Source organism: Sus scrofa, chromosome 2, assembly GCF_054392235.1.
Source record: "Sus scrofa isolate SSC_HxYL_T2T_F1_AM1 chromosome 2, Sscrofa_HxYL_maternal_Yorkshire_Landrace_v2.0, whole genome shotgun sequence".
In the NCBI taxonomy this organism is placed as follows: domain Eukaryota; kingdom Metazoa; phylum Chordata; class Mammalia; order Artiodactyla; family Suidae; genus Sus; species Sus scrofa.
The window spans coordinates 152790463-152809360 of NC_139384.1; the positions used below are offsets into that span (position 1 = coordinate 152790463).

At 50.5% G+C, this 18898-nt stretch overlaps 1 protein-coding gene across 1 annotated transcript; it reads right to left on the bottom strand.

The window, feature by feature from the left end:
- Nucleotides 1-176: 176 nt before the first annotated feature.
- Nucleotides 177-13815, bottom strand: LOC100513976 (uncharacterized). The gene is made up of 12 exons (XM_085011735.1): nucleotides 13768-13815; nucleotides 13339-13416; nucleotides 12984-13066; nucleotides 12373-12459; nucleotides 12180-12296; nucleotides 7162-7295; nucleotides 5388-5596; nucleotides 5232-5315; nucleotides 3549-3710; nucleotides 2982-3104; nucleotides 1527-1685; nucleotides 177-1448 (listed from the first exon to the last, which is right to left on the bottom strand). Exons 1-12 carry the CDS (start codon nucleotides 13813-13815, stop codon nucleotides 1215-1217), a joined length of 1518 nt encoding a protein of 505 aa, XP_084867861.1. The 3' UTR covers nucleotides 177-1214.
- Nucleotides 13816-18898: the final 5083 nt, after the last annotated feature.

Below are 18898 nucleotides of genomic sequence, written 5' to 3' on the forward strand. Positions count from 1 at the left end.
ATCCGACATTGCCGTGAACTGTGGTGTAGGTCGCAGATGTGGCTTGGGTCTGGCGTGGCTGTGGCATAGGCCGGCAGCTGCAGGTGTCCAATTTGACCACTAGCCTGGGAACCTCCATATGCTGCAGGTATGGCCCTAAAAAGACAAAAACAAAACAAAAGAAACAGAAAAGGCTGTTTTCTCCCAGCTGTTGCCAGCAGCATTATTTCCTTTGAGGATTCCATGGAGCCGAGAAGATAATGTCACAGAGCTTTGGAGATTTCTCCGAAGCACAAAACTTGGGCCCTGGAGAATTTGGAAGGAGTCTTGGGAATGGAAGGTGCTGGCCAGCACGACAAGCTGTAAACCGAAGGCTAGAGAACTCGGGACTCAGAGTGGTTTTGGTTCTCATCTCTGGATCCCTCACATACTTTTGCCTGTCATCCCTGCTTGTGACCAGTGGGATGTCAGGCCCTGCTCCCGTCGTAGACTACTTAGTAAGCTTGTTAAAAAAAAACATAAGTCCCAGGAGTTCCTGTCGTGGCTCAGTGGAAACCAATCTGACTAGCATCCATGAGGACGCAGCTTCGATCCCTGGCCTTGCTCCGTAGGTTAAGGATCCAGTGTTGCTGTGAGCTATGGTATAGGTCACAGATGAGGCTCGGATCCCGCGTTGCTGTGGCTGTGATGTAGGCCGACAGCTGCAGCTCTGATTGAACCCCTAGCCTGAGATCCTCCATTCCCACTGGTTGCCACTGGTGCGGCCCTAAAAAGAACAAACAAAAAAAGTCCCAGACCTGTTGAACCTGTTGAAGCAGAATGTTAGGGGGTGGGGTTTGGGAGTCTTTTTTTTTTTTTTTTTTTTCTTTTTTTTCTTTTTTTCCACTCCAGCAAGCTCCTTAGGTGAGACCAATGCACATTTCAACTTGTGAGCCAGTATTGTCCACAGCGTGGTACCGTATCTAGCCCACCAGGCTTGAGTGTGGATTCTGGCTCTGTCACTTACTGGCTTACTGTCCTTAAATAGTTCCTTAACCTCTTCTAGCTTTGGTTGGCTTATCTCTGAAAAGGGGGCCAAATGGTACCTCCTACTGTGTGGGGTGGTGGAGAAGGCTGAATCAAATAAGGGCTATTAGGGACTCAGCGGAATGAGACCTGATGAGCGGTGGTATTGATTGTCCATAAGGAAGGTTGCTTGGCTGTTGTGTCCCAACTTCCTGTCCCTTCCAGAACTTTTAAGACTGAGGAGGGAGGACACTGCCCCCAAAGGACTCCTGATCAGCAGATTTCTCCTCCGGCTTGACTGCTCGCAGCCTGCTCTGTTGAAGCTGCTGGTTCTGGGCTTGGAGCTCCCGGTTCTGTGTGGCCAGGTCGATGGTGTCTTGCAGGACGCCAGCCAGCAGGCTGCGGTAGTGATACTCTGCAGCCGTGACCTGCTCCTCCCACAGCCCCCGCCAGGCACGGAATACCTGTGCCCAGATTCAGAGATTCCCGTCAGTCAACCAGCCTTGGAACCAGGTCAAGGCGTGCCCTCTGTCCCCACTGACCTGCAGCACGTGGCACGTCCGAGCTCGGGCAGCCTGTACGTGCAGGTCATAGAGAGCCACCAGGTCCTGCTCCGCAGTGTCCCGTTCTGCCTGGAGGGCCTCCAGCTGGAGTCTCAGCACTGACTGCTCCCGGTGCCATCTCTGCTGCTCCTTGGAGGCCTTGAGTGATAACACATACTCTTGGTTGCATGCGATCTGCATGCCGGGCTCCGTCCGGCATGCTTTATTTTACTGTCTCATTTTATCTAACGACAGCCTTTGAGGTAGTTGCAGTTTTACACATTTGGAAACAGTGGATCAGAGACGTGACCTCACTTGCCCAAATTCACATGGCTAGTGAGCAACAGGACTGAGATGATAGGTGCCTTTCAACAGTTTACTCTCCTCCTTGGGGTAATGTCCAAATCTACAGGCGTGGCACACACAGTCCTTTAGCCTTGCCTCCGACCCTGCACCTGCCAGGCTCCAGCCAGGTGGACAATACACAAAACTCAGCACCTGTTTTGCCATTGCTTGCCTTTGACCTTGTGCTCACATGGAATGCTCTTCTCAGGACATGCCTCCCACCCACCCCTACCCCACCTTCATGCACACAATTTTTTTTTCTTTTCTTTTTTTTTTTTGCTGTGCCCATGGCAAGCAGTTCCCAGGCCAGGGACTGAACCCGTGCCATAGCAGTGACAACCCGGATCCTTAATCCGCTAAGCCATCAAGGAACTCTGTTCTTTTTTTTTTTTTTTTTTTTTTTTTTGTCTTTTGTCTTTTTGTCTTTTGTTGTTGTTGCTGCTGCTATTTCTTGGGCCGCTCCCGCGGCATATGGAGGTTCCCAGGCTAGGGGTTGAATCGGAGCTGTAGCCACCGGCCTACGCCAGAGCCACAGCAACGTGGGATCCGAGCCGCGTCTGCAACCTACACCACAGCTCACGGCAACGCCGGATCGTTAACCCACTGAGCAAGGGCAGGGACCGAACCCACAACCTCATGGTTCCTAGTCGGATTCGTTAACCACTGCGCCACGACGGGAACTCCATGGAACTCTGTTCTTTTCTTGCCTTCTTTTCTTTTTTTTTCTCCTTCTCTCTCCCTCTCTCTTTTGTGCACACAAATTTTGTTTCTTGTTTAAACAAGTTATGTTTACCGAGTGCCTCTGTAATGAGCGCAGACTGCCCTTATGAGTCTAGTGAATTCCTCTGGCCAATTTGTCTTCTAAGTCCCATCTTGGACGTCATCTTCTCTGATCCACTCTAGCCTGGGGCAGGTACACCTCTATATTCGCACAAGCCACTCGCTCCTCCGTTCACCTCGCTTAGCACTGAGAATTGCCTCATCTATCCCCTGCAAAGCTGTGAGGGCCACGGGAGAGGGTGTGGCCCAATCTGCTGTGACTGCAGCTGGATCCCAGCCCCCAGCACAATGCTTGGACATATGAGAAGGCGCCTCAAGCGCCCTACTCACCTCTCCTCCTGCCGCCAGGCCTTTGACTCGACCACCAGCCACCACCTCTTCCTCTTGTTCCAAATGCTTCAGTTCCTCTTGGACCCAAATTCGGTGCTGTTCTCTCAGTCTCTGCCTCCGGGCCTGAGCCAGGAAGAACTGCAGGGGCACGTCTGGGGCCTGCTGGGCCTGATAGCATCAGCCAGGAGCCCGTGTGTGTACACAGCCTTGGGACACAGGGCCCAATTTTTCCAAAGAGCCTCATTACTGGGGCTGCCCCTAGAATTACATCCATACTCGCTGGGTTGGACAGAGACTCAGAGGCCGTGGGGGAAGAGGAGAGGTGTTGATTCTGCCAATGGGTGGCATGGAGGCCCTGGGGATCCCATGCCCCACATCCAGCCCAGTAGGAAAACAGCCCCTTCCCACACCCGTTCCTTAGGGATCCAGCAGCCCTTCGGGGCCTTTACTCGCAGCGCCATTGCTCTCCCTGATGTTAGGGCAAGGGGAGCAGGGGACGTTATCTGGGCTGCAACTCTGTACTCTCCCAAGAGCTTCCAGCTGTTCTGGGGGCACAGGAGGTACTACCTGTTCCTCAGAGGCCCCGAGAGGATGCATTTGCTGGAGCCCAGGTCCTACAGATGCTGTTCCTCCCGCCACTGGAGGGAAACGCAGTTGAGCACACGAAAGGAGGAAAGACCCAGCTCCCCGCTGGAGGCCTGGGCCGACGCTTGCTGTTGAATCTGTCACCTGCTGAGAATATGTTAGGACTGAGAATTCCAAACCTCTCCTCCCAGGACCGCATGGGTTTTGAAATCCAACAGGTCAGGGCCCAGCCCGTCCTTTTCTTAGCTGTATGACCTCAGGCAGGCAGTCAGTCTTTTGAGTCTCCAATTATCTCACCCAGAAAATGGAGCTGATAGAAATTGCAGAGAGCATGAAATGGGATAAGGCACCCAAAGCTTGAACAGTGGCCAGCTCCACTCAGTAAATGGGTGTTTAGAGTTCCCCTTGTGGCTCAGCAGAAACGAATCCAACTAGGAAACATGAGGTTTCGGGTTTGATCCCTGGCATCACTCAGTGAGTTGCGGATCCGGCATTGCCATGAGCTGTGGTGTAGGTCGCAGACACAGCTTGGATCTGGCATTGCTGTGGCTGTGGTGTAGGCTGGCAGCTATAGCTCCTATTAGACCCCTAGCCTGGGAACCTCCATATGCTATGGGTGCAGCCCTAAAAAGAAAAAAAAAAGGGGGAGGGCATTTACTGGGCTAATTCCCAAGGCCCGCGGCTGTAAATACAAAGCATAAGTAATTATGGAAAGGGAAAGACCAGGAGAAACTGGACGAGCAGGCTTCCAGCCACCCTCCATCAAATCACGGAAGACTGCGCCCCCTTCTGCACAAGAGAGGCCACCGCAAGGGGAGGAAAGAGCGCCCTACTGAGTCTAGGGACTTGGACGTGCTGGTGCCTCTGCTGCCTTTGATTTTCCCAGTGACCCTGGAATCCTTAGATCACTTCTCTGAGCTTCCGCTTGCTCCCCTGAAAAGTGGGAACAGTGTTGTCCTCCCTGCTTAAAACACTCCTATGGCTTCCCCTTGACTTTCAAGACAAAGTCCAAACATCTGCGGAGATTTACAGAGCCCGGTATGACCAGGACCCTGCTTGACTCTCCTGACTCCCTTCCTCAAACTGTACTGCAGCAAACTGAGTGGCTCGCAATCCCGCTGAGCGCTCCCTTACCTCTGAGGCTTTGCCTCTTACTGTCTCTGATGGAATGTCCTTCGTTCACCTTTGCTCTCCGCCACCTCCTCCAGGTTTCAGTGTCCTCCACGAATCTTCCTTCCCTTTCTGGCTGAGACTAACTTAGACGCCAGCATAGAGCCCTTCAGAGCACTGGTTACGGTGTAACTGTTTCTCTCCAGGGGACTGTATGCCCCAAGAGGACGGGATATACCAGGGCCTTTGTGACACTGTGCCTGGCACATAGTCAGTGGTCAGTAAATGTTGGGAACCATTAAGCTAATACATGGGAGTTCCCTGGTGGCCGAGCGGTTAGGGATCCTGCGTTGTCACTGCTTTGCCTCAGGTGCTGCTGTGATGTGGGTTTGATCCTTGGCCTGGGAACTTCTGCATGCCGTGGACTTAGCCAAAACAATTAAGGGATTAATTAATTAAGGGAGGAAGGAAGGGCCTCCTCACAGTGCCCTGTAAACAGAGGAGAAAAAGGCAGACATCAGTGGGGCCCCCAAGAGGTTGAATGGGAAGACCCACCTGGGGTTCTGGGAGCCCTGCAGCCTCAGCTTCAACCACGTTGAGCATCCGGCTTCCTGAGCGCCGGCTCCAGGCTTTTACCACCTATGGAGAGAGGATTCAAGGTGGGCTCTGGCCATCACGGGCCCAGGCACCTCCAGGGTTCACCTTGCTCACCCGCAACTCCCGCAGAGCTCTGCCCAGCTGGCTGAGCCCACCTTCTGTCAGGGTGTCCCCAAGGAGACCCGAACGTAAGCTCTTGAGGGCAGCGCGGCGGGCCCGGGCCTCTTCTCCTGCATCCCACAGGGTGGGCCTCACCTGTTTCACCTGCATCCTCCTTCCTGCCGCCCCCAAGAGAGCAGCCTGGAGCAAGCTCAGGTTGCCACCTAGTAAGGGAAGCCCCAGAATGAATGCCTCCTTCCTCTGAATTCAGGGGCGCTTTACCTGTGCATTAATAAATAGCCCTGCATATAAAAATAGCGAGCGCCTGTCAGGCCTTTACATGTGCCTGATGGTAGTGTGTGTGTGCCCAGGCTTTTCATGGGTGGCCTCTTCTTCCTCACGCAGCACTCCTGCGAGACAGCCGCGCTCATGTCCCCTGCCTCCCTCCGCCTTTTCCAGAGGAGACCGCTGAAGCTCGCAGAGGCCGGGCGACCTGCTGGTGAGTGGCAGCGCTGAAACTCAAGCCCAGTTCCGTCTGACACTAGAGCCTGGGACCTGAATCGCTCTCCCAGACTGGCCTGTACACAAACACACTTCTTTCCCTTCCTGCTTTGTCCACGAGAGTGCGAACGGCCCCAACTTAATCTTCCTCGTTCCACAGGGCCTGGCACGGGGTGAGGTCTGGGACTGTGTTGGCTCAATGAATGTGTGTCTGCTCCTTTTGTGGTCGGTCAGAGGGCCAGACCGTTTTCTGCACTCCTTTACTAATTACAAACTTCACACGGATTCAGAGGATAGGAAATCCGTCTGCTTATCACCCAGCCTCAGCGGTTATCAGCTCGTGAGTGTTCTTGTTTGATCTTTTCCCTGCACTTGACTGCCCCCCAATCTCTGACATCATGTCACTTCAAAGATGCCTCATCTTTAACGGGTGTGTGAAAACAGGCAAGCACCCTCTCTTTCCTCGTCTATGAATGAAACCTGCCTCCCATCACCATAAATTCCGTCTGCCTCATGGGGTTGTGGTAAGAGTCACAGCTATCAGTCAGTGAAAAATGCTTGGTAGGGAGTTCCTGTATCTGACTAGTATACATGAGGACGCAGTTTGTGGTTTTTTGTTTTTTTTTTTTTTTTTTTGCTTTGTTTTTTGTCTTTTTAGGGCCGCACCCAAGGCATATGGAGATTTCCAGGCTAGGGGTCTAATAGGAGCTACAGCTGCCAGCCTCCACCACAGCCTCAGCAACACGGGATCCGAGCTGCGTCTGAGACCTACACCACAGCTCACGACAATGCTGGATTCTTAACCCACTGAGCAAGGCCAGGGATCAAAACTGCATCCTCGGAGTTCCCGTCGTGGCGAGTGGTTAACGAATCCGACTTGGCCGTGAGCTGCAGTGTAGGTCACAGACGAGGCTCGGATCCAGCATTGTTGTGGCTGTGGTGTAGGCCAGCAGCCACAGCTCTGATTGTCCTCCTAGCTTTGGAACTTCCATATGCCTCGGGTGCAGCCCTAAAAAGCCAAAAAAAAAAAAAAAAAAAAAAAAAAAAGCTTGGTAAACTGTTGAAGGCCTCTGAAAGGGTGAGGGGCTGCTCTTACTATTGGCCCTGCCTCTCCAGGCTTTGGCAGCCCAGGCTTTCCGGGACCTTTCTGAATCCTGGCCCGCCCAGAGGGTCAGGCTCTCTCTGGGCTCACGAGGGCTAGGGCTGCAGCTGGACGAATGAGAAGTGGGGGAGGCCTAAGGCCAGATCCTAGAGCTTCCCAAAGAGCCCCACACCCTCCCCAGGCCACCTTGAGGGTCCAGGCGAAGAAGAAGACTGCTGTAGTTGTTTCCTTCCAGGAGCCATAGGACAATCCAGGGCAGGGAGCCCTCCATCTTCTCACCAACAGCGGTACCTGCGAGCACCTGCAGCAGGGGACAGTCTCTGCCAGAGGGGGGGCGGGGAAGAAAGCAGATGTCCACTAGTGGTTGGAGAAAGAAACCGGCCCAAATCACACTCTGATGGAAACGTTGACTCTTTCCAGTCACTTCTGCACCACCAGACAGACCGGCCACCTTGCACAGATCTTTATTTTATTATTTTTTAAATTACACAAATAGGGAGTTCCCATCGTGGCTCAGTGGTTAACGAATCCAACTAGGAGCCATGAGGTTGTGGGTTTGATCCCTGGCCTGGCTCAGTGGGTTAAGGATCCGGCATTGCCATGAGCTGTGGTGTAGGTCACAGACATGGCTCAGATCCCACATTGCTGTGTCTCTGGCATAGGCCGGCAGCTACGGCTCTGATTAGACCCCTAGCCTGGGAACCTCCATATGCCGCGGGTGTGGCCCTAAAAGGACAAAAGACAAAAATAAATAAGTAAATAAATTACACAAATAATACATTCTTATAGTAAAAAAAAAGAATTAATTATATATCCGACAGGGTACTTATACCCAGAATATATAAAGAGCTCTTACATCTCAATAAAAAGAATACAACCCAATGGCAGATTGTCCCCTGCTATTTTATTTTATTTATTTGTTTGTTTGTTTGTTTTGTCTTTTTGCCATTTCTTGGGCTGCTTTCACGGCATATGGAGGTTCCCAGGCTAGGGGTTGAATCGGAACTGTAGCTGCCAGCCTACACCAGAGCCACAGCAACTCGGGATCCGAGCTGCGTCTGCAACCTACACCACAGCTCATGGCAACGCCGGATCCTTAACCCACTGAGCAAGGCCAGGGATGGAACCCTCAACCTCATGGCTCCTAGTCGGATTCATTAACCACTGAGCCACGACGGGAACTCCTCCCCTGCTATTTTAAAATGGCAAAGCAAAGTGACATCAACTAAAATGGCAAAGTAGGAAACTCTGGGGATCTGTCACTCTCTGGAAATATTGAGCAAAAAGTGGTTGGAATCAACCTTACTTGAACTCTGGGAATAGTCAAAGGTTACAGAAATCAAGTGAATGTTTAACCAGGAGAAAGGCAACTTAAATATGGTAAGAGACCCTGATGATGTTTTTAACTTATCCTGGCCTGTCCTTCTCCCCAGCACAGCCCACATTTCTGGAGTCGGGGTGGGGGTGGAATGTACCTGGTTCTGAAGGGAACAGAGTAGCTCTCGTTCCTAAGACATTGTGTTTGTCTGTTTTGACTGTCTGGGGTTTCCCACAAAGGACTGACAAAAGGGACTTCCCTTTATTTCATTTATCTTGGAACTCGCTCAGGACAGAGGAGCTATGCCAGAGGACAGTCCCCCAAACCACAGAGAGATGAAAGAACACGCAAAAATAACAGTTGGGGCAAACAACAGCCACAGGGAAAGACTGGGAGGAAAAGTTTGGGAGTGAAATTTGGGGACACCAAGGGTTTTGAAAAGTTCCCACATGTATTAGGGAACCGAGAAAGCCACACGCCTGTCCAGGGCAGGATGCATGCTCAGAAAAGACCTGAGACCACAGGCTTTCATCACTGTCTGATTTGGGACTCAGAGCAAGCAGGAAGTAAGGCTCAGGCAGTGTTGTAAATAGCCTGGATAATCACAGAAGGAGTGATGCAACATGAAACCAATCTGTAGAAACCTGGAGAAGGTATTTCTGTTTTTCTTTCTTCCTTCCCCTTTTTCCCTTTTCCTCCTCCCCTTCCCTCTTCCTCTCCTCTTCCTCATCTTTCTATTCTCTTTTCTTTCTTTTTTTGGGGGGGGCGGGGGCATTCCAGGAGGTTAAGGAATCCTATGTCGGGTCATTCTGAGATAGTAGAATGAAGACTTCAGTGACTAATACAATATATGTAAAAATTGTTTGGAAAAGTAACTAAGAAAGTAGATGGCTGATACCCACAGCAGACAACAAGACAAACCCTAGTGAGAAGAAGGATCCAGTTTTGAGAGTTACCGCATTATCATAGTCCAAATTTAGAGCACCAAGCAAAAGGAATGGAGAGTTGAGATATAAAGAATATATTACTCACAATAAAGAATATAGTCTTTACAAAAAATACTCAAATTGGCCCATTTCGAACCACAAAAAACTATTAGGAATGCAATAAGAAAATATGGCTCATTCACAGGGAAAAAAGAAAACAGTGGGAGTGGCTCAGTGGTTAACGAATCCGACTAGGAACCATGAGGTTATGGGTTTGATCCCTGGCCTTGCTCAGTGGGTTAAGGATCCGGTGTTGCCGTGAGCTGTGGTGTAGGTTGCAGACGAGGCTCGGATCCCGAGTTGCTGTGGCTCTGGCGTAGGCCGGCGGCTACAGCTCCAATTCTACCCCTAGCCTGGGAACCTCCATATGCCACGGGAAGCAGCCCAAGAAATGGCAAAAAGACAAAAAAAAAAAAAAAAAAGAAAACAAAACAAAACAAAATTAACAGACACTGGGAGTTGCCATAGTGGCACAGCAGAAACAAATCTGACTAGGAACCATGAGGTTGTGGGTTTGATCCCTGGCCTTGCTCATTGGGTTAAGGATCCAGCATTGCCATGAGCTGTGGTGTAGGTTGCAGACATGGCTCAGATCTGCATTGCTGTGGCTGTGGTGTAGGTAGGCAGCTATAGTTCTGATTGGACCCCTAGACTGGGAACCTACATATGCCACCAATGCATCCCTAAAAAGCAAAAAAAAATTAACAGAAACTGTCTCTGAGGAAGCATAAATTGGATTTACTAGACAAGGACTCTAAATCAACTGTCTTACATATGTTCAGAAAACTAAATCAGAAAACGATGTCTCAGGATTTCCCATCATGGTGCAGTGGAAACAAATTCAACTCGTATCCATGAGAATGTGGGTTCAATCCCTGGCTTCACTCGTGGGTCCGGGATCTGGCACTGCCATGAGCTGTGGTATAGATCATAGATGCTGCTCAGACCCTATGTTGCTGTGGCTGTGTTGTAGGCCAGTGGCTGTAGCTCTGATTCGACCCCTAGCCTGGGAACTTCCATATGCCATGGGTGGGGCCCTAAAAAAGCAAAAAAGAAAAAAAAAAAAAGAAAGAAAAAGAGGAGTACCCGTCGTGGCACAGTGGAAACAAATCCGACTAGGAACTACGAGGTTGTGGGTTCCATCCCTGGCCTCTCTCAGTGGGTTAAGGATCTGGCATTGCTGTGGCTGTGGAGTAGGCTGGCAGCTGCAGTTCAGATCAGACCCCTAGCCTGGGAACCTCCATATGCCACGGGTGCAGCCCTAGAAAATACAAAAAAGACACACACACAAAAAATTCACTAGAGCAGATTTGAGCAAGAACAAGGAAAGAATCTCAGCAAACCTGAAGATAGGTCAAATAAAATTATCCAGTCTAAAGAGCAGAATGAAAAATAAATAAATAAAAGGATAAAGGAAAATGAGCCTAAGAGACCTGTGGGCTGCCATCAAGAGTACGAACATATAAATAATGGGAATCCCAGAGGAAGAAGAGAAAAAGGGCAGAAAGAATATTTGAGGAAATAATGCTCAAAAATTCCTCCAAATTTATGAAGGACATGAATCTACACATCCAAGAAGCTCAACAAATCTAAGGATTATAAATCCAAAGAGATCTATACCAAGACAGATTATAATCAAACTTAAAAACCGAAGTCAAAGAAAGTGTATATATATATTTTTTTGTTTTGTTTTGTTTTGTTTTGTTCTGGCTGCACATGCGGTTTATGGAAGTTCCCAGGCCAGGGATCGACTCCAAGCCATAGCAGTGAGCTACACCATGGCTGCGGCAATGCCAGATCCTGAACCTGCTGTGCCACAGTGGGAACTCCAAAAGGAAGAATCTTGAAAACAACAGAGAAACAGCTTGTTGTGTACAAGAGATCTTCAATACGATTAGAAATAAATCCCTCATTAGGAACTATGGAGGCCAGAAAGCAGTGAGATAAAATAGAGTGTGGAAAGGAAAAAACCTTTCAACTAAGATTTCTTTTTTTTTTTTTCTTTTTTTCTGTCTTTTTCTCATTTCTTGGACGCTCCCTCGGCATATGGAGGTTCCCAGGCTAGGGGTAGAATTGGAGCTGGTGCTGCTGGCCTACACCAGAGCCAGAGCAACTTGGGGTCTGCTACCTACACCACAGCTCATGGCAACGCTGTATCCTTAACCCACTGAGCAAGGGCAGGGATCAAACTGGCAACCTCATGGTTCCTAGTCGGATTCGTTAACCACTGAGCCACGACGGGAACTCCTCAACTAAGATTTCTATATCTGGCAAGACTATGCTTCAAAAATGTTGGAGAGGTGTCCTAGTGGTTAAGGACTTAGTGTTGTCACTGCTGTGACTTGGGTTACTGCTAAGTCTCGGGTTCGATCCCTGGCCCAGGAGTTTCTACATGCTATGGGCATGGCCACAAAATGTAGGAGAAAGCAATATATTCGCGGATAAAAATTGAGGGAGCTGGGAGTTCCCGTCGTGGCACAGGGGTTAACGAATCCGACTAGGAACCATGAGGTTGCCGGTTCGATCCCTGCCCTTGCTCAGTGGGTTAACGATCCGGCGTTGCCGTGACCTGTGGTGTAGGTCACAGACGCGGCTCGGATCCCGAGTTGCTGTAGCTCTGGCGTAGGCTGGCGGCTACAGCTCCGATTAGACCCCTAGCCTGGGAACCTCCCATATGCCGCAGCAGCGGCCTCAGAAATGGCAAAAAGACAAAAAAAAAAAATTGAGGGAGCTCATTGCTAGTAGACCGGCCTTACAAGAACTACCAAAGGGAGCAAATCCTTCCGCATGTCAGAGGTGAGGAAAGGAGGTGACTCTGATGTGCCCTGGGCCTCTACATCCACATGTCAGCCACCCCCAGCCCTTCCCCAAAGCTGGTAGAAGTTTTCCATCAGACTTACAGGGATCCCGGGAGCTGCAGGATCCGCAAGGCACCTCGCCACATGCCCTGAGTCCCAGGCCCCTCAGGAGGGTCAGGAGCTGGGCAAGACATAGTGACAGTGAGCAGAGAGCAGGTCCTGTGGAGAAGAGTGTAAGGTCAGGCCACATGGCTAGGGGGTCAGGATGCAGTGACACATGCCCTCCTGTCCTCACCTGCCCTCACCACCTTTAGCCTGCAGGTACAGCTCTGAGGCAGCTCTTGAGTCAGACACCTCCACTTCCCTGGCATTTTCCACCACCCTGGAAGAAGGGGAGGCTGAACTCAGCTCCTAAGCACAAGGGTTCTGTCCAGCCCCCCACAATCTCTGTGTGGGGAGCCCATGGGAGTCCCAAGAGCCTGTAAGAACCATCCCCAAGGCTCCAAGCTCCGTATAGCCCCTAAAAGCCTCTCATTTCATGATCTTGTTTTTTCTCCTATCATTTGCCCAGCGAGGGAAACAGGGTCGTTGGGATTGCTCCTACTTTACAGACGAAGAAACTGAAGTTCTGCTTAGTGAGATCCTCAGATCACCCAGGATGGTAGAACTGAGTTGTGGAGATATAAGTGGATGGGGTGAGAGGAGTGAGAGGGGTAGAGCTATGGGATGGGAAAGGTGGTGAGAGCGAGTCCTGGGAGCAAACCCAGGCTGCGTAAGCATGAGCTCCCGCTCAGAGCTTCCCTTCCCTGTGTGGCAGTGGGGAGAAGCCTCCAGTGGTTTGGTTTGTGGTGTCAGCCCTGCCTTAAGACAAACACCCTCCGATCCTTTTGGGCTCTGGACACTCACAAGCCCAGAGGGGCTACATCCAGCACCGCCAGGTTCTCCGTCCCTGGAGCGAGCAGGTCCTGAGGTCTCCCACTAGGACTGAGCTGGGATCACACAAGCACAGCATCTTTTACAAACCGAAACTTTCCCCAGCCCTTGGCTCACATGATCCTCCCACTGAGCACCCATGGGCCAAGCAGGGCACCCAAATCCAGCCATTTCAGGCAGGAAAAGGGAGACCCCAGAAGGGCAAGCTGGTGAGCAGCAGGGTAGGGCTAGCCTCGGGCTCTTCAGGCTGCCTGCAAGCCTCGGGCCCTTTTGCAGCCTCCCCGTGCCCTCGGCTCCCCAGGCCTCCCCGCCCCGCCCCAGGCCTCACCTGCACCAGGCTGAGAGTACTAAGCACAGCATCAGAGCCCCTGAGCGGAAGAGCTTCCTCAAACAGCATCTGCAGCAGCTGAAGCGGAGAAAGTGTTCAGCGGGGACTGAGGAAAGACTAATCTATTCTTCCAAAGAGGCCAGAATCTGCCTGGCCCTGTGCTGGGTGCTGTGGACCTGGCGGCCAGGGCAGAAATAGCCCTTAGCCCTCATGGTTCACGGCGAGCCAGACGAGTGAGCAAACATTTTCAGTGACATCTGCTGTTTGCCCTTGACAAGGTTCTGAGGCAATCACATGATTTGGGGAGCATTTTGATGAAGCCTCCAAACAAAACTTTCAAGTTCATTATCATTATTTGTATTACGAAGAGCTGACAATTACACTTCCCTGGACATTTGATCTTCGCACGCCGCCCCTCCCAACCCTCACCTCGTGGACCCCAGCTTCCCACTTCCCTGACCTCTCAATAGCTTCCATGGATTGACTCTGGCAACATCCTGCATGGACCACAGAGCACTCTGGGGGCCCTAGGGGAGTGGCACTTAGCTGGGTGGGGAGGGCGAGTTCTCAAGGGCTCCCGGAGGGGCAACTCCTAAGGCTCATGACAGCGATGCCTGGCGGCTCCTCTGGGACTCACTTGAGGTACAAGCCGGGGTGCCTCTGTGTCCCGACCCCGAAGCAGCAGGGCCACACTGTACCCTCTGCCCACCAAGCCCAGCGTGGACTGGACTCGTGCAAGAAACTCCTGCTCTGCCTCCTGGAGAAAGACACAGGCACATGCCCCTGTCCCAGGGCAAAGGGCTCAGGAAGCACTCAGCACTCCAGGATCAAGGGTCCTGAGTGCTCCCCCCATCACCCTCTCAGAGCCCCCTACCTGAGCAGCTTCAGAACCCAGGACTCTGTCAAAGGTGACGCTTTGTTCCTATGGGCAGGACGGGTGTCAGCCGTGTCACTCCCATCTTCTCCTGCACTCACCCCACCCCAGCCCAGCCCAAGCCCTCTCCACCTGAATCTCCAGAGCCCCGTGCTGACGCAGGCGGATGCTCGCGGGCCCCTCCGGGAAGAGCATGGGGAACCGGGTCTCCTCGGGGCCTGAGACGGTGGACTTCGTATCAGTGCTCATAGGGGAGACTGAACTCCCAGAACCTAAGTCCTGCCTCCCCCTTTGCTCCGGCTTCCCAACGGGAGCCGGCCTCGCCCTCCCCTGTGCCCCAAGCTGCCTTGCCTCTGAGATGATGCACCGGGGCTCCTTACCCAGTCTTCTCCCTTGCTCTACTTCCACCACCACTGTCAGCCTGGCCTGGGGCTTATCGCTGAGGGCTGAGGGGGCTGAGCTGGCCTGGCCCAAAGCAGCCCCGGGGCTCACTGCCTCTCCATCCTCCATGGCTTCTGGGCCTCTCCGATTCCCTTTAATAATTCATCTCCCTGATCTGAGAGCTCTGGGCGGGGCCTCTAAACAGTAACTTTTCAAAGGAGGTGACCGTCCCCTCTTTTCTGAGTGACCCAGAATACTGCATGGGTTTGGTTTTTTTCTCCCTCTTAAATGTTTGGCAAATGTCAAACATGTATAACTGCACAGAGAATAGTTTAATGACCCTCCAAGCACTCAGCATCAGCAATCACCAACCTCTCGCCAGCCTCATTTCTTCTGTTCCCCTTTCCACCCCTAGTGGATTCTTTCGAAACACATTCCCAGCACTTTATATTTCATCCATAGCTCTTCCAGCATGTATTTATAAAAGATAACCACCCTTTTAAAAATGACAACTTTATTGAGATATATTTCATATACCACATAATAGACCCATTTGAAGTGTATGTCTCAGTGATTTTTAGTAAGTTTTGCAGATATCTGTAACTATCAGCACAGTTAATTTTCTTTCTTTCTTTCTTTTGTCTTTTTTGTCTCTTCAGGTCCACACCCGAAGCACATGGAGGTTCCCAGGCTAGGGGTCAAATTGGAACCATAGCTGTGGGCCTACACCACAGCCACAGCCACATCAGATCCAAGCCGCGTCTGCGACTTACACAACAGCTCACGGCAATGCCGTATCCTTAACCCACTGAGCGAGGCCAGGGATTGAACTCGCAGCCCCATGGTTCCTAGTCGGGTTGTTAACCACTGAGCCACGACAGGAACTCCATGCACAGTTAATTTTAGAACATTTCCACCACCTTATAAAGAAACTTGGTTTCCATGGAGTTCCTGTCGTGGCTCAGCAGTTAATGACTCTGACTAGCATCCATGAGGACACAGGTTTGATCCCTGGCCTTGCTCAATGGGATAAGGATCTGGCGTTACCCTGAAGCTATGGTGCAGGTTGCAGACTCGGTTTGGTTCTGGTGTGGCTCTGGCTGTGGTGTAGGCTGGCAGCTACAGCTCCGATTTGACCTCTAGCCTGGGAACCTCCCTGTGCCGCAAGTGCGGCCCTAAAAAAAAAAAAAAAAGAAAGAAAAAAGAAACTTGATTTCCTTTACTATCAGCTCCTTAACCCCACCCCATCCTCGCCCTTAAACAACCACTAACCTACTTTCTGTTTCTCTTTGCCTATTCTGGACATTTCATATAAATGGACTCATGTAACATTCGTTCTTTTTGTGACTGGCTTTTGTTTGTTTGCTGGTTTTCAAGGTTTATCCATGTTGCAGCCCGCATCAGTCCTTCTCTCCTTCCTATGACTGAATAATGTTCCATGTAGTGATGAAATTGCTTCGGTCACCAACCACCCAGAGTTTGGCCAAATTTCACAGGTAAGAGCACAGTTGCCATAAGACTGCCCTTACTTCAGACGCGAGTCTCCAACGCCAGGGTCCTCCCTTGGACTGGCTGTCTACACTTCCAGCTGTTCCTACTACTCCTGAAGCTTCCATGATTCATGGAACGACTTACAGAATTCATCCAAGCATCATACTTACTGTATCCGACACCAATTCGCTGACACCAATGGGGTGTCCTGTGTTTCAGTCCAATTCTGATACTAAATACCTGGAGTTAGCGCTAGATCCTGCAGGTTAAAAGGCAAGGTCCTTGGAGTTCCCCCTGTGGTGCAGTGGACTAATGATCCAGCTGGTCTCTGCGGAGGTGCTGGTTCGATCCCCACTCTGGTGCAGTGGGTTAAGGGTCCTATGTTGCTGTAGCTGTGGCATAGGTCACAGCAGCAGCTCGGATTTGGTCCCTGGCCCAGGAACTTCCATAGGCTGCGGGTGCAGCTGGAAAAGAAAATAAATAAATAATAAAATAAAATAAAGTAAAATGCAAGCTCCTCAACAAGACTACCCTCATTTCATTTTTTTTTTTTTTTTTTTTTTTGCTTTTGCTTTTTAGGGCTGCACCTGCAGCATATGGAAGTTCCCAGGCTAGGGGTCAAATTGGAGCTACAGCTGCCAGCCTACGCCCCAGCCACGGTAACTCAGGATCCAAGCCATGTCTGCGACCTACACCCCAGCTCACAGCAACGCAAGACCCTTAACCCACGGAGCAAGGACAGGGATTGAACCTGTGTCCTCATGGATATTAGGTTCATTACTGCTGAGCCACGACAGGAACTCCCAAGATTACCCTGATTTCAGATTCCAGCCACAGGTGGGATTCCCAGGCTACTTGCAGTCCTGTCTGACGTGGCTGCAGATTGGTTCTCTAATTCACAGGTTCAGTGATTCACAAGAAGGACTCACAGAACTCAAGAAAATACTCTGCGTATGATTCCCTTTTTAACTATAAAAGATACAGATGAACAGTCAGATGAAGAGGTATGTAGCATGAGGTCTGGACGGGTCCTGAGTACAGAAGCTCCTATTCCTGGGGCGCGAGGGTGTGACACCCTCCGAGCACATCACTCTGTGCACCAGCCAGGAAGCTCCCTGAGTTTCACGTCTCAGTGTTTTTTGTTGAGATTTCATGATGTAGGCAAGATTAATTAAATCATAGACTATGTGATCGAAGTCAACTCAGGTCCTTCCATCTATATGGCTGTTCGTTTCTGTGAGCAGCCTCCTCCATCCTGACGCTATCTAGGGAACCTGCCAGAAGTCACATCATTAGCATAACTCAAGACAGACTTTTATGGCTCAGGAAATTACAAAGGTTTTTTTGTTTGTTTGGTTTTTTTTTGGCCTTTTTGCCATTTCTTGGGCCTCTCCCTTGGCATATGGATATTCCCAGGCTAGGGGTTGAATCGGAGCTGTAGCCACCGGCCTACACCAGAGCCACAGCAATGCGGGATCCGAGCCGCATCTGTGACCTACACCACAGCTCACAGCAACGCCGGATCGTTAACCCACTGAGCAAGGGCAGGGATCGAACCGGCAACCTCATGGTTCCTAGTCGGATTCGTTAACCACTGCGCCACGACGGGAACTCCACAAAGGTTTTGTTTTTTGTTTTTTGTTTTTTTTGAAGCTCTGTGCCTGCAACTGAAAGGAAGATCAAATATGTTATTTATTATATTATGAGCTGCTCCCTGGCTTTTCACCAAGGATCCCTTATGGCCAAACCAAGCACAGCTGTCTGATCATGTACATTTGGTGTAGCCTTTATATAACAGGAAGAGCAATAGTAACAAGATGAATATACCTAGCATTTGGAGGAATCCGTGTGGGGTAGGCATAGGAAGCTTGTATTTTTCCACACACTTTTTTCTTTCTTTTTCTTTTTCTCTTTATTTTTTAGGGCCACACCCGCGGCATATGGAGGTTCCCAGGCTAGGGGGTCAAATCGGTCTACAGCTGCCAGCCTACACCACAGCCACAGCCACGCAGGATCTGAGCCTTGTCTGTGACCTACACCCCAGCTCGCGGCAACCCCAGACCCTTAACCCACTGAGAGAGGCCAGAGGTCAAAGCTGCAACCTCATGGATACTAGTCAGATTCTTAACCTGCTGAGCCCTAACAGGAACTCCTCCAAACACTTGACTATCAGTATTGATATTATACTCTTACCAACAATTCCAGTGTTTTACTCTATCTCATTATGTAGGTGTCGCGTGAAACATAAAAGGAATTTGCCGCTCCTGTTGTGAATCAGTGGAAACGAATCCGACTAGTATCCATGAGGATGCAGGTTTGATCCCTGGCCTCGCTTAGTGGGTTAAGGGTCTGGTGTTGCCGTGAGCTGGGCTGTAGGTCACAGACAAGGCTCAGATCCTGCATGGCTGTAGCTGTGGTGTAGGTTGGCAGCTGCAGCTTCGATTTGACCCCTAGCCTGGGAACTTCCACATGTCACAGATGTGGCCCTAAAAAGAAAAAAAAAAAAAAAAGGGAGTAATTAGTTCAGCCTGTCCTCATATTTTAGGATCAAAATATCTCCCACAGCAAGGCCACTCAAGTTGGCAGTTTTCTCCTCAATCTTGTCAGATTCCAGAAGCAAAAGCGGTCTCAGGATTATATGGCCTCACCTTTAGACATCTGGCATAACTGAACTAAGAACTAAGGGATGTTTCATCTTTTTCTCTGAGCTTTCTTTTTTTTTTTGGCCATGCTCACAGCACATGGAAGTTTCTGGGCCAGGGATCAAATCCATGCCATAGTAGCAACCCAAGCCACTGCAGTGACAGCGCTGGA